Source organism: Cryptomeria japonica, chromosome 3 (genome assembly GCF_030272615.1).
Source record: "Cryptomeria japonica chromosome 3, Sugi_1.0, whole genome shotgun sequence".
Lineage (NCBI taxonomy): Eukaryota > Viridiplantae > Streptophyta > Pinopsida > Cupressales > Cupressaceae > Cryptomeria > Cryptomeria japonica.
The window spans coordinates 413,162,877-413,178,381 of record NC_081407.1 but is presented as its reverse complement, the minus strand read 5'-3'; the positions used below and the strand labels follow the sequence as shown (position 1 = coordinate 413,178,381).

The window sequence follows — 15,505 nt, the reverse complement described above, 5'->3', positions numbered from 1 at the left end:
GCCCCTTTACATGTTAGGTCCAGCCCTTAATGGTTTTACACATTACATATATATGAAATAGATAGGGCTCTGCCCTATAAGGATTCGGATGATGCCTTAAGGCAATCCGAATCCTATTTATTTTCCTATCCTAGTTACACAAAAAACCAACAAATAAAAATGGTAAATTTTAAAAATATATTTCAGTGGTATGAATTTTGGAACAGCTTCCAATTTGCTCAAAATTATATGGAAAAGGAAAAAAAAGTCGAACTAATCCCAACATGTTCTAATATCAAAGAAAAGGCAAACGATAAGATACAGCAGAGAGGAAAGGAGGTAGGGAAGTAATAATGTATTTGTTACAAATTTTCCTACACTTTGTCACTGAGCTTCTCAAACCTTTGAACCAGCTATATGATGACCATAATTAGCACAATCCTCAAGGAAATGGTGCAGAATTTTAAGAAGTTCAATTCTGAAAGATATCTTCAATGTCATAGATCACAAAACTGCATACAAATGACATTATTTGATTTTAAAAAAGATTATTATTAGCATAGATATCTTAAATGAATCTCTACCTAAAAGACGTCAAGAGATATCAGTCTCAAGGAACCTATATTCAATTGGTGGTAAAGGCTAGATAGATCTCTCTCAGAATCTTTTAGATAAATGTATTTGAAAAATCTATGTTTAGCTCATTAGGTTTCTATTTAAATGTATATACAATTGGGTGTAATAAATGCTTAACAAATAAATGACAGTCAAATTTATGTTGATTGGATTTTGTTATCCCCTCACTCCATTACAACCCCCTTTGCTGCCATTGTAGTTACTTACACCTATCAGCATAAGGCATACAATCAATTTTACATTAGAATGCAAAAGCCAAATCAGTTTGCATTATGAAACTCATACTGAAAAAAACTCTACCAAACTTCTCAAATAACAAAAGCCAGTGTAAAGATGCCGAGAGAGCTTGGTCATTTTCCAAGTTCCTCTTCCTTTTACATTCAATTCCCTTTTATATCTCTCCAGCCCTGTAATGTCCCCTTATGGGATTGCCCTAGAATTTGCCCATAAAGATGAATAGTAATGCTAATATCTGTTTGATATAATGAATCTAGATCTGATCTGTTACAGGTGTGATACAAGTTAGCACTTGCTGCTCAATGATGATCTTTCCCTGATCTGTATTTGTTCTTTTGTAATGATCGCTGCAGATGCTTGAATCTGTCTTGATTAAAGGCCTAATGTGTTTTATGGAGTACCTTGTGAGATCACATAAGGTGCCTCGAGCCTATCCCTTTCCATTTGGCCTCCTGGCCCCACCCGTGGTTGCCGTACCTGATGGAACTCAGTGCTGCTTGCATTCCTTATCATGTGTTTCATTCTCCCCTCCATAATGAGAGGGTTATGCATTAGAAACTTAAACACATGATAAACCACAATTAGACAGCTTAGAGTCTGGTTATGCATTAGACTAAAGAGGAATAAACTAACTTGGAACAGGGTTACACTGAAGTTAAAACGTTTAATAATTTGAATTTCCCTAGGTCCATAAAGTTATCGAGAGTAAAATTTGAAAAAAGTGAGTAAACAAATGTGAGAAGGAATTCCAATGTGAAGAGGGCATAAACTCTCATACGGTCTTAATATCGGTCTTAATATAGTTTCATCATGAACATGGAATAAATCAAACCCACAAACTCTAGCTAAAATCAAGCACCGTGATAAACCATGGTCACAAAGTCAGGGTCAAAATCACTTTAAGCACACTATAAGCAAGTAGAAAATAAAACCAGACAAGAAAGGAATATCGTATCCATCAGGCTATCGGATGCACGGAGTTAACTTCCTTATATGATAGCTGCGAGAAGTTTAACTCTGCAAGACAAAAAATAAACAGATTTTAAGCCAGATTCTCATGACTGCACACCTATCAGGAGGTATCTCTGGGAAATAAATGAATATATTTATGAATATAGATGTGATATAAAGTTAACTTGGTTTAATAAGTTCTGTCAAGTGCATACGGTTATGAAAACTTAAAAACTAGAAAAATGATTAAGCATCCACATTGAAGGACCCAGAAGCTAGAAACCTTATGACTAGAACCTACAATGATTTGAAATCCAAAAAAGGGGAAAGTGCCACAAAAGGAACTGGACATAATGAAAAAATTGAAAATAAAATAAAATTCATCCCTTCCATGAAAGGTTATCACAAGAAAAGGCTGCATCAGAACATAAAGTCACTGCAACAATGAGTCCAGATGCAGGAAAATTATTAAGTTGAAACCTGGATAGATTGAAATCTCAATAAAAGAAAGCAAACCATAAGTCCTTGTAAAACAAAACAAACCCATAGACAATAAGTATCCAAACGCATTAGAAAGGTGGCACACAAACAATACAGTGAAGCCAAATCAAATCAAATAGAATTAGACTTACTCAAGTTTTATACATGGTTCTAACAAAAAAATCCAAACAAATCAGAAATGCAGATTAAGATTTGAAAACAAAACCACAAAATATAGAACAAAATCAAAACAAAACAGAAGGCAATTGCAAAAGAAAGGATTCCAGGCAACCCTGCTTCTATTCCGACTTATGAGCAGATTCTCTTGACACAGAGTGACCAAAAAAACAACAGTAGTGGTCCAAGAGGATCAACCCAGAAAGATGAACAAACCAAAGGGGGCAATGCACAATTCAAAATGAACAGGAGAAATCATGAAATAGAGCATTGAAATAAGATAAATCATAATCCTCCACAAGGTAAACTTTTTTTAGGTTTGGAAAGTATCCACGCTCAACAAAAATGAAATTCCAAAGAATAAACCCTCACTTCAGGTAAATGACCCCAAACTAAAGATATGTTCCAAAAAACAATCCGTTTTAAATATAAGTTTCATACGCCTAGAAAAATCCTTTTAAGTATATTACGCATCTCTTGATGTGAGTATCTTAGTGTGTTACTCACATGCAGATTCAATGGTCCTTGCAGGTTGAACTGGAGTCGAAGAAAATAAAAGTAAATGATAAAGCACACAGAGCAATAGTACATTTCACAGTACAGCAAAGAGGGAGGCAAAGAGTGCATTTGTAACAGCCGATTGAAAATAAATAACAGATGTCAAATGAACTATCAATAAACTGGTGTACTAAGGTATTGACATCAGATTTAGAAAGAAGGAAGAAGTCGAGCAACATTCTTACAGTCTTTCATAAGAAGGAACTGCAAGTAGACTAAAAGGCATCTTTTAAAGTACCGAAAAAAATATTTTGAATCTAATAAAACTACTAGAAATGCAAAACTCAGGTCTCAGAATATGAGAAGAATCAATAATTGATTAATATTATTATATTTCAGATGATACTTGTTTGCTCAGAAATATTTTAGACCATGCCAAAAGAAAAGAACAAGATTATTTGGTCAGAATATTTTCTCTATATTAGTAAACATAAAGAACACAGCAAACTGAGCCAACAAGACCCCAGCTCTGTTAACATTTCAAGCACTCCCTGTAGGTAGGAAATTCATTACAATTGATGTTCTCTTAAAACATTCCCAGCATTAATCTAGCAGCAAGGCTCCGTCTAGCAGTTAAACACAATTACATTAACAAACTCAACCAGGAGTTTTATACAATTAATCATGGAATAGAAACATATCTTCCTACGGTATGTTGCTTTTAATTTTATCCCAAAAAAGGGAAGATGATCATTGCTAACCCATTCAGCTGATGGATCCTAGGTTACCGGGTTCGGCACCCTAGACCCCTGGGTACTGGTCCGGTCCGGTCCTGGTTCAGGGTTCTGGTCCGGACAGGGTCCGTGATTCACAGGCCTGGTTCGGACCAGGTCAAACCCAAGAGGACCCAGGTCAAACCCAGTGGTCTGACAGCCCAAAAATGATTTTTTTATTTTGCACAATTTAATTTTTTTTGAATTCCATCACATAAAAAAATTAGAATATAACCCTAAAAGTGAGTTTTAAAACATTGACTCGGCTCATTTCACACAAGCAAAATGACTACAAGCAAGGGGAAACGAAAATCTGGGATATAGAGCCAGAGCATACTGATTTGGATGCTTTCACTTCTCAGCTTGTTGCATTTGATGACTCGGATAGCGAGCAAACTTAAAGTGCAAGTGCAAGTGTAAGTGGCATTGATTCATCTAATGTCAATGTCAATGATGAGGAGGAGGAGAATGAGGATGATGAATTAGAGAATCCATTTGATGATCAGACTTTAAATTGTTGAAAGTTGAAACAATGATACTTGAATATTTTATCATTTTGATATTAAACTTGATGTATATGATGCTGTTATGGTATGATCATGATGCTATGATTACAAGTTTATGTTGGTTTCGTTGTTTATATGATGCTATGTCACATGCTAATCTTAATTTATGCTTATAGGCTGCACATATATATATATATATATATATATATATATATTACATGTTTTTGTAATAACAAACCCAAACCCCTTTTCAAAATTGTGCCGTACTGGCGTGTACCAGTTCTTCGAACCCGAACCAGTGCCCGAACCCGAACCGGCAACCTAGGATGAATCTGAAATTTCAACTTAACTTTAATATCTTGACCTCTCTTCTAAATAACTCTACAGTTCTATTACTAGAACTGACAACTTTCTGCACTTTCATAAAGAAGAAAAGAAAAAAGGAAGCACTGAAGAGCATCTTAAATCTTAACAAAGTACTGCTCAAATGATATTAATAGCCTTGAACAGTTTTAACAGAAGAAATGAGTCCTTAAGAACAATTAAAACAAGACCGGAACTCTAAATTCCATCCCTTGACAATGTATTAGTACAAGAAAGCAATGTAAAGCTATTATTCAGTAGCCATTCAAGTATACATTCTGAGAAAATCTCTAGTAAAAAGATAGTTGCTAAGTAAAAAGCATTGCAACATTCCATTGCTTGAAAAATGTCTTATTGAATTTCGGTACACCATCACAAAACATTATATATCCTCTAAACATATATGTGTGTGTGTTTTATGTGTACATGCATATATGTATATGATATATATGAATATACAAGAATTGACTCAAACTCGGGCATGAAAATATAGTAAGCAGGCATATACCTCTTTTCATACAGTGCATCTAAGTGATTATCTAGCACCAAATCTTCACTTCCATCCACCTCAACTTCTTGTGCTATTGTCAGATCAGACAGTCCTCCAGTGGAGGTACTACTAAGAGAGTCGTCATCAGTGTCAAAGAGCTTTGTACTTCTACGCTGATTCCTGCCTGTTTAGTTCAAAGCAGTCTGTCAATTTTTATGCCAAAGAATATTTACAAGATTCTAATTATAATGACTTATCAGGATTTTACAGCATAGTTGCTGAGTCAAAACTCATTGACCCATATTTCATGTTTTATCAAGATTCTAAATTGATATTTCAAGAAAGCTATAGAGCCTACTCATTATAAAAACAAAATAATAAATTACATCAACAAAATTAATGAGTCAAACTATTGAAAACAAATCCATTCAATTCAACAAAATTAAAGCATGTAGATAGATTTAGTTCAAGAAAGCCCAACACTACCTACAAACTATAGCAAATCAGGAAGCAAAATTTTGCCCAAGAATACCCATTACCAGCAAAAAACAAATAGCACAAGAACAACCATCAGTTTACAAAAACAATTAATGATATTGTGCAATATATGCATAACACTGGTCACTCTTAGCTTATGCTTCATTCACCTCATAAGTGCAGAAGTTGAAAGTCAATTAATGACGAAAAAATTGACTGAATTCTCCATTGTTCACTTATTGTGAAACCTCAACAAAATAACATAATAATTTCATATGGAATTTCCAGTGCCTAATGTTCTTATCCCTTTTCAAAGGCTCAAATCAGAGAGTTGGCCGGAAAACTGTCCCTGCAAGTGAAAGAAGAAGAACATCTATTTCACACTCAAGTGTCAGGCTGGGGATAATATCTTATTGTAGCATCCTGTAAAACCTTAAACTTATGTCCATCGATACATAATCAGAAAGGATTAATCTTTCTTCAAACCCAAGATAATCTATGGCATTTGTCACACCCATAACTTCTTGTCCTGGTACATTTTGATGAGAATTTTGGAGCATATGCAAAAATAATTGATAATAGACCCAAAAAAAGAGAGAAATTCCAGGTTTAAGCATACACACAAGAGGACTTGAGGGTTGCCTGGTGCATAATGATCTTATCCATTTTCAAGAGCACAAATCAGAGAGTTGGCCAGAAAACTGTCCCTGCAAGTGAAAGTGGACGAACATCTATTTCCCACTCAAGTGTCAGCATGGGGATAATATCTTATCACAAAATCCTGTAAAACCTTAAACTTATATCCATCAATACATAATCAGCAAGGATGAATCATTCCTTCAAACCCAAGGTAATCTACGGATATCTGTCACATCCATAACTTCTTGTCCTGGTACATTTTGATGAAAGTTTTGGAGGTATACAAAACTAATTGATCACTCTTGACGAGAATTCTAATTTGTAGTTTAAACATCAACAGTGAAATGTTTGTGAGAAGATTCTCCTGTTATACCTGGAAAAACTAAGCGCCTAAAGCATATGTTTGCCCATCGTTTTGCAGGTGATAACAGGGCCTTGAGGTTATGTTGATGTTAACCATTTTATACAGTTCCTTCCAAAGCTACTGATAAACATCAGATCCCAATTACTAAAACCATTCTTAAGAAGTTCAATATGTTGCATGAACAAGGCACAAATTTACAAGGCCATCCCAGTATCTATGGGAATAAAATCAGCATGCTTATGATGGCCAATCATTAACAGATCGAATCTCAGCTGGGATCAGCTCTAATTTCATCCTTCCTAATAATCTGTCCAACATACAAAAACTCACTCTTGGCGGACTCACACTAAGACTTGATTGCAAAAAAAGTGCAATGCAATAGGTTCTACTTCTCTATTCTTAAGGGATAGAAATGATCCTTCATAATATGGCTATAGATATTTTTAGCTCCCAGTGGAGTTGCTGGATATTTCTCCTCCCCTCTACCCAGATACACATATCTGTATCCATTTATCAAATATTGGATATAGATATGATACTCCACAAAAGAACAAAGGTACCACTGTATCAGGATGTATCCATATATAAGTCCATATTTGGGTTGCATTTAATCTATCTATATACAATACCACACTGTCGGGTGCCATCTCTAGTTTAAGGTTATAAAAAAACTTCAAAAATTCAACAAAAAAAAAACATTAAAAATAAATTGTTCATATGTCCGTGTGTGTCTGTGCACTTTAGGGACATATAAATTAGCATAAAAAAATAAAACATGTATAAATAAATAGTTTATTGCTAAGTTATATGTCTTTCAATGTATAGATAATTAAATATTCAATATACATCTATTTTCATAATTGTCAAACGACTGTTTGTTTCCATGCAACTCTAGTTCCTGGTAATTGACACATAAATATACATGACACTTCTTCTGTCATGTCAATGGAATCTTTGCTTATACTATGACAACCACATTAGAAGCTCTGATTTTCCAATTTCATACTTTAATGGCTTGGGGTACTTGCAAGTTGTCATAAGAAGAAGTGACAAGTTGGAATCTAGATTTCAACTGAATAGTGTACTTTTGATTATTATAAGATAGCAGCCTATGGGGTGGACATCAGAATATATCTGCAAACCCCTGAACCAATGATTCTTCTTTTCATTTTTCTCATCTGTGTTTTTTTACATCTTTACCTTGACATGAAAGCCTTTCATGGAACTGTGTTGACCAAAGAAACATGGCTTCTCCTTAGAAAGTTGTTTGAACACCTTACTTGTAAAGATCAAATTGTTTCTACCTAGTACACCTACATTCATCAAGATTAATTAAAAAAATTCCCACGAAAAGAAAAGATCCACTTTAGGTAAGTTTACAAGTCACAGCAAAAACAAATTCCAATATTAAATTTTAAGTTTTATATGTTTGGCGCTAATCTCAAAACCATAGTTCCCTGAGATGTAGAGGTACCATTACAAGGAAAGGAACACCATTAAAATTATGGTACCCAGTACAACTATATTATATATAAATGTAAAACCAAAGTTGTACATACAGGAATGGGTATGTGGTCCTCAATCGTTTACCACTGTTTCACAGGAATGTGTACCCCCAAATTCTTGTTGTTTCTGGGAGCGAGCATCTCCAAGACACGAGAACACCAAGGAAACATCCCCCCCTGTGATGCCACCACCACCTGTAGGCAAGGGATATCCCCAAGACATCTCCCTTAAAAGAGGGCATTTTTGGGTTGCCCCCTGATTTGTATACTTCAAGGAAACATCGGTACATCTGAGTACCCTCAAGAGACTTATCAATGTCCCTCAAGTGCAATAGAAACTCCCAGCCATCAAATAGCTGAAAAAGGGATTTTTTTTAAAACAGCTAGTCATTTATTTAAAACCTTTGGACCACTACACCTAACACTCATGGTTTGCGGACCCCACCAACACCCTAAGCACTCAAAAAAAGCAATAAAGTAAGATCCTAGCTTCACTCCAATCAATATCAAGTTTCAAGAAAATTGTGCAAGGCCGCAAATTGCAAGAGTGAGCTCATTAGGATAGGAAAAGTAAGAGCAAAAATAAGAGTGAGAGCATTAACTAAGTCTTCATCAGTTGGGAGTGAGCATTAGGAAGAGTGAAAACAACATCAAGAGGAAGAACAAGTGCAAGTCTTCATGGACACTAATAAAAGCTTTGTAGACCTCATCATTTGTGGACTACTTAGATTCTTCAGCCTCAATGTTGGTTTTCTGGATGATGAAGATATGGTTAGAAATAGTGAGAACTTGGTGTTGCAGAAAACATAGTGATAAAATTGTGAAAATGGCATACCCAGACCCCCACCCACCACCATCCCCATGCTGTCCCCGAATCTAGGCCCTTGGTCTCCTACCCTATGTCCAAGACCCTGTGGAACATAATCATAAACTAATAAAGATTCTTGGTATCTATACTCAAAATTAGAAAAAAGAATAATTTTCTTGATATTGTAAAAATAGTAAATTCAAAAAAAAAATATTGTATTTATAGAATAATTTCCTTGATATCGTAAAATAGTATATTGATAAAAAAATATTGTATTTATGGAAATTAAAGCAAATCTTCCTTTTATAAGGATAGAATTTCCAGGAAACTTTGACAAAATGATCAAATTGTCAAGTATTGGCAAGTTAAATTTCTCCTACTCATGCCAACCTACAGCATAAAAATGAGAGCTGAGATCATATGTATCAAGCTGCAAATTCGATATGGTCACCGTACCTTTGCAATCCATCAAAGTTTTCATTGACCAGCAATATTTGAACTTATAAAGCAAATCAATCTTTAGGACCACAAGACTCTAATGTAGCATTAACAAAAGACCTGCCCTTGGCCTTGCTCTGACTCTTAAGGTTTGCTATTGGGTGACTAACAAGATGGCAGCAAGGAATAACATTTAAACCTCCTCTCAGTCTTGATCCTCTTTATGGTTAATCTCCAATTAATCTTATACCATGTGCTGATAATTTACACCTTCTTCAGCTGATCATTTACACAGCTAAAACAGAACCTAGTGAAGTGGAGCATAAATTATCAACTATAACAAGATTTACTACTTTATCCTTCGAAGGAGTAAACCTAGGAATTAGAGGAATCTCATAGTGGAACAACCCCTGAGACTTCTAGGTGGCTGGCTTGTCAACGACCTCCTCTATAGGGGCAAGCTTCAAATCTTTGACCACCCTTGAGTGAACTTCATTGTATTCCAGCTATAGCAATTTCCAATTGCAGAAGGTAAAGTAGAATTTTCTGCGGAGTCAGCACCTTGGGCACAAACACTCTTCAAGACTTCAATATTTCCCCCAAAGGACAACTATCACTTGAGGCTTGGAGGATTTTTATGACTTCCTCTCACTGCTAGCCCTTATTGTATTTGAATAGTGAGCTCTAGGCAATGTGCCTGAATGACTGTGCATTCCACATATTGTAATATTGTTTTGCTACTGCCCATAGTAGAATAATATTGTGGGTTCAAATCCCACCGTGGTTTTTCCCATTTGGGTTTCCATGTAAAATTCCTGATGTTATGATTTTATGGTTGGTTATTTTGTGTTTTTGCATTTCAGTTTCATGTTTATCCTTGCGGTGGTTTAAAGATAAGTTAGAAAACTCATTAACCGGCAGAATGTGACAATTATATCAGATATAATGGATTGTCATTATGTGATGAATTGAATAAATATGATAAATGATTCATTGCAAATGAGGGACTCTCTTAAGTATGCCACTCCATAGTAGATGCCTAACACTTGCCACATGGAGCCAAGAGGGGTGAAGCATCTGCTCTTGGGCTTAAGAGAGAAGGTGGTTGTGATGAAGGGGAACGGTGATGGAACACCTCGTTGGGTACGCCACTCCATGATGGGTGCCTAACACCTACCATATGGAGCCAAGGGTCATACGGTATTCTGCCCTTGGGCCTAGGAGGGATGGTTTCTTGGACACCCTATCCAACTAATGGACTAAAGGAATTGATTAGTAACTAACTTAAAAATTGACTTTATATAATAATCTGATCATATTCAACAAATATAATTCTAACAGTCATTAATATAGCAGATTTGATATCATTTAATATAATTCATATTTCAGTTTAAGTATTATTTCATATATGTTCTCTAATTTTGTTGCAGGAAAACAATATACAAAGGTATGCCTATAAAACCAAATTACTTATTTATAGATTTGGCCAAATTTGGGTTAAATTAAAGCATAACTAATTAGGGTAGAATGAACCATTCTAGTCAATAAAAAGGAATCAAACAATACATGTGTTTGCATGTATGCTCCATGTTTGCATATATCCATGTGTATACTCCGTGTTTGGTTCATGCCTGATATGTTTCCAGGCATGTTTATTCCATGTGTGTTTCCAAAGCCATTTCATATTGGAAGTCATTTTGAACACTCCATGGTCATTGCTTGAGGACAAGCAATCTTGGGTGGGGCGGACTGTAATGTCCCTACTTTGAAATAGAATTTAATAGTAATATAAATATAGACTGCAATATTTGTAAGTCAAAATTAATTTCATATATATTCATTATACATGAGAAGTTAGTATACTCATAGCCCAATTACTTAATCATTTCTATTGCTGCGCTCCCCCCACCCATCCCCACAATAAGGAGAGGTGCGGTGTTGTTAGGGAGAGGTGGAATAAATCCATCCCAGATTAGGTGAGCCCCAAGGGTGGTCTGGACAGATGTTCCTGAAACCTGGGCCCAATTATGGAGGTGGTGCCAGCATGCCCTAGACGAGTAAATCCCCATTCAAGGTTGAGGATTAGAAAGGAAGTAAGAATTGGGGCTTGAATATAGCCACTATCCGTTGTACTATGAATAAATATGGTTATTTAGTTTAATAAATTAATTTAACACATGATAAAAGTAATTAATGGGTGTTGATTATTAGGAAATTAGCAGCAACCTAGTAGGGGACATTACACATATATAAGTCAAGTCCCATCCCTTGAAAATTTTCAATTTTGTGCATGCTCCCAATGAAAATTCTATTCCAATTTTCTTAGATAAGCTTACTAAAACATATCATTCTTACTTAGCATAACATGTTCTTCATTGTATTGAAACCGCTCATAAGAAAAAGTTCTTACAGGACTTGCAATGGTCGATGCATGTGTACAAACCCATGTGCAAGTGCAAAAATATCTCCAGCGTGAAGCAAAATGAGCTTCTCAAGAACCCTTCCACCGTCACTAATTATTCAAATTTCAATGGCTCGTGGAATTCAAAAAAAGGCTTTGCATCCGTTCCTCTCTTTATCTCTCAATTTTATTTATCCTTGACTTTCGGTTTTCAATAAGACTGGGCTTCTTGTACAGGGAAAGTTTTGTCGACAAGATTTACAAATCTAAAATTTAAGAAAAAATCCTAAAAATGCCAACTATAAAAGAGCAATAATTCCTGGCTTTTATTTTAAATAGTTTCATTTTGAGGCCCTTTTTGACTTAATGTATAATAATTTCAGCAAAATTTATATATGGATCACCCATTAATGAATCAACTTTAAGCGAGGTAAACAAGATGAGACTTCATGGCTGCCACCAAAAGCAAGAAATTTGAAACTATACTTTGATGCAGCATCTTGGAGTAATCCCAGTCTCAATAAGGCAGGTTGTTTTACGAGCAGACAAATGATCCTTCATGGGCAACTTGTCAATTCATATCTGTGAGGGAACTATTAATGAAGCAGAATTCAAATCTCTGACCAAGGGGTTTCTCACAACAACACAGCTTGACAAGAAATGAGAAGATAAAGATTCTCAGATTATAATAAAGGCAACAATATATGACTAGCTAGAAATCGAATGGCATTCTCAGTGAAGCATATCATTTCTTCACAACCATGAATCCATCTCATATGAGCATTGCCATAAAGAGGCAAACAGTCCTGCAGACAGTCTCGTCAATGCAGGCATTGATCAAGATATTATCTCACTTCATTTTGCACACGTTTCAAGCAATGAGAGGGATTGAAAACCCCCAAGGGGAGTTACATCACCTAATCCTTTGGTGGCAAACAGTAATGTAATATTGGGATTATATGGATTTATTAAGGTTGCTGACTTGTACATAAGATTTTTTGTCATGGTTTGGGGCTCGGAAAGGAATTGTTGGAATTCTTGGCAATGCATTGAGGAAGAAAGCAGTAAAGAAGTGGTGACTTGGCCCAGGTGGACTTAAAGTCGTTCACAAGCTGCTTTAAAGCTCTCAGAACACAGACTGATGAGATGCCGGTACATCTCAGAGACTTTCATGTGAAGCTTGATAGCCAACAAGTTAAGCTGTCAAGCTCGTGGGCTTCATTCATCCTGAACAAAGCCTTGCTGTTGAATTGTTGTTTGTAAAATTCACCTCGGCTGGTGATAGAAAGGTGGGGAGGCCAAAAAGATGATGCCAGTTATGGATTCAAAGGACCTTGCTGGGATTTACAATGAGCAACTCATGCCACAGGAAGAACTTGAAAAGAAATTCAACTTATAATAAGCAGGCAAGGAGATAACGAAACACACGTTATGAGTACAGAGGAAGCAGTTCAAGATGCAGCAAAGGCAAAGACAGAAGAGCGTTTGACTATACCTGTTAAGTCACATGGAAAATTTTAATATGCTTATTCTGGCAGCATGACCGTCGGACCAAGTTGGAGACAAGCAGTGTTGGGGGTTCAATCAAGCCCTTGGATGCTCGATTCCATTAAGCTTAATTTCTCTGATATTTTTGTGAATAAGTTTGAGTTGTTTAGGCCTATCTTCCTTTTCGTTTGCTAGTACGGATGGGTAAGAAACACGATGGATTAGGGCTACACCTTTTTTGTGGCATCTAAGCCAAGTGTGCACAAAAAAGAGATTTTACCAATTTAAAAAACCAAACAAAAAGGTCTCATGTAACAAGGGCAGGCGACTGATGCGGGCAGATGCATGTCCTAAGCCCCTGTTAAGAAGAGATATCACTCTGTAGCGGTACCTAAACCAAAAGATACCGCCAGAAAAAAAACACTTCAGAACAAATTAATAAACAAAGAACAAAATGAAAATTGTCGAGAAATAATGAAATGATATGATTTTGTTGCAGTCGACTCGACATAAAATTCCATGCCACCACAAAGAAACATAAGTATCCAGTGAGAAGTTTAGATTATGGGGATGTTCAACACAAGTCCTCAGGAAGAACCTTTTGAGAAGTAGATCTTCTACAGCAAAATTTAATCAAGGAATCTCCTACTTTAGCAAGTATGCCCTCCCCGAAGAGGATATATGTATAACATCAATTCTGAGGATATTCGCATATTTAACCTAGATATTTATTTAAAAAACACTGCAGAAAATGAATTTTGCCTGCAGACTACAACAATTAAATCTCACAACGACGAAAAAACGAAATAAGCAATTATAAAGACCTAAAATTCAAGAAATAAAGGAAAAAAAACTAATTGCCAAGAAATGAGAACTTACTTCGCCCCATGTCGAATAATTGATATTCTGCAGAGCGCCTTATTGAACTACCGACCGGTTATTTACGAGAAACCAAAAACCTACTACTTAATCTATCTCTTTGCTGCAGAAAACAAATCGTGGGAAAATTAACCGCTACAAAAAACCGCCAATTGCCCGGATCGTCAAAATTTTGGGCAGTGTAATGGACATGGAGGGCTCTGAACTGTCTAGGGTTTACAGCCATGAACCTTAGATTTAGATTTTATATATTTGCAGAGACCGCAACAAGAAGATGATATCTCATATGGAGAAACCCAACAAAGGAAGGAAACCCTAGGATTAAATAAACGAATTTATTCTGCTTTCTTCTTCCTTGCCTTCCGCTGCTTTTCACATCAATCCCTTCCGTCAATATACGTCTAAAGCTTTATTAATAATCCGTTCATAATTATTTTTTCCTCCTTCACCGACAAGGGATATTTTTGGCTTGGTCACAAATTTATGTGGTGTTGGAAAATGGAAAACCCACGGTTGCGCTTTTTCGAGCCAGCAAAGCACCGCATCCAAGTTTAGAGGAATTTAGGGATTTTGAAAAAGGATTATTCTTATGTGCGGCGTAAGGACAGTATATTCTTGGAATCTTCTTGAGAAGTGCTTGGTGTTGGATTCCAACGTGTAAGATGAGGATATTACAACCCATGTGGTTAGGTCAGGGTTAGGTTTTGAAGATTGAATGGGAAATATACTTTCCAATCATCTCAATACTTGTGTTCTTATTATAAAAATTTGAAATTTGATAAGAGAGATATTTTTGTGTCGGTGATGTAGTTGATAATATGTGTTAGTATTGCAATTGTATTTGATTTTTATGGTATCTATACAATATATTTTTGATAGTCGTTAATAGACAAAATCTTAATGTAATATTAAAATATAGAGTACATGCAAAATACTAAGTTAGTCAATGATTATGAACATTCAACTTACAAAAAAAATTCATAGAGACACTAGTGAAATAGAAACAAATTAAGGTTTGGTAGAGTTGTGAATTGCACATCTTCAATTGGATGAATCGACTTTTAGATCAGTCAGTTTTAGATTGCCCAATATAGTAGCAGATAGTAAGACACTTAGTGAACATAACTAATCAACTTTTAGGACAATGTTGAAGACAAAAATGTAGTGACGAAATAAGAAGCTTTTAGCAATCTATGAAGAAAACCATGGAAATTGAAAGTTTATACAAATGATTATGTAAATATAAGTAATTTGTAGTAGTGATGGTAAGCATGAGCATAAGTAAACAATATAGCAATATGTCAAATGCTATAGCAATAGTAAATGAAGCAAAGTTAGATAAGTATTTATGCAACTAAAGTTTATAATTGGTTTGATAATAGATTATGTGCACAAATTTTGAATTCATATCACATA

The 15,505-nt window shown here is 35.5% G+C and overlaps 1 protein-coding gene across 4 annotated transcripts in view; it reads right to left on the bottom strand.

Annotated features, from left to right (window-relative positions):
- The window catches only part of LOC131069511 (uncharacterized), a 28,601-nt gene extending 14,032 nt beyond the window's left edge, over positions 1–14,569 (bottom strand). Inside the window, exons 1-2 of one of the 4 annotated variants that reach the window (XM_058004982.2) lie at positions 14,090–14,569; positions 5,109–5,274 (exon numbers count right to left, since the gene is read on the bottom strand). In XM_058004982.2, coding sequence (XP_057860965.2) covers positions 5,109–5,274; positions 14,090–14,099 — 176 coding nt within the window. In that variant the 5' untranslated portion in view covers positions 14,100–14,569. The remainder of the gene's footprint in view (positions 1–5,108; positions 5,275–14,089) is intronic. The other 3 variants (XM_058004981.2, XM_058004980.2, XM_058004978.2) reach the window with 3 other exon arrangements.
- Between the last annotated feature and the right edge of the window lie 936 nt (positions 14,570–15,505).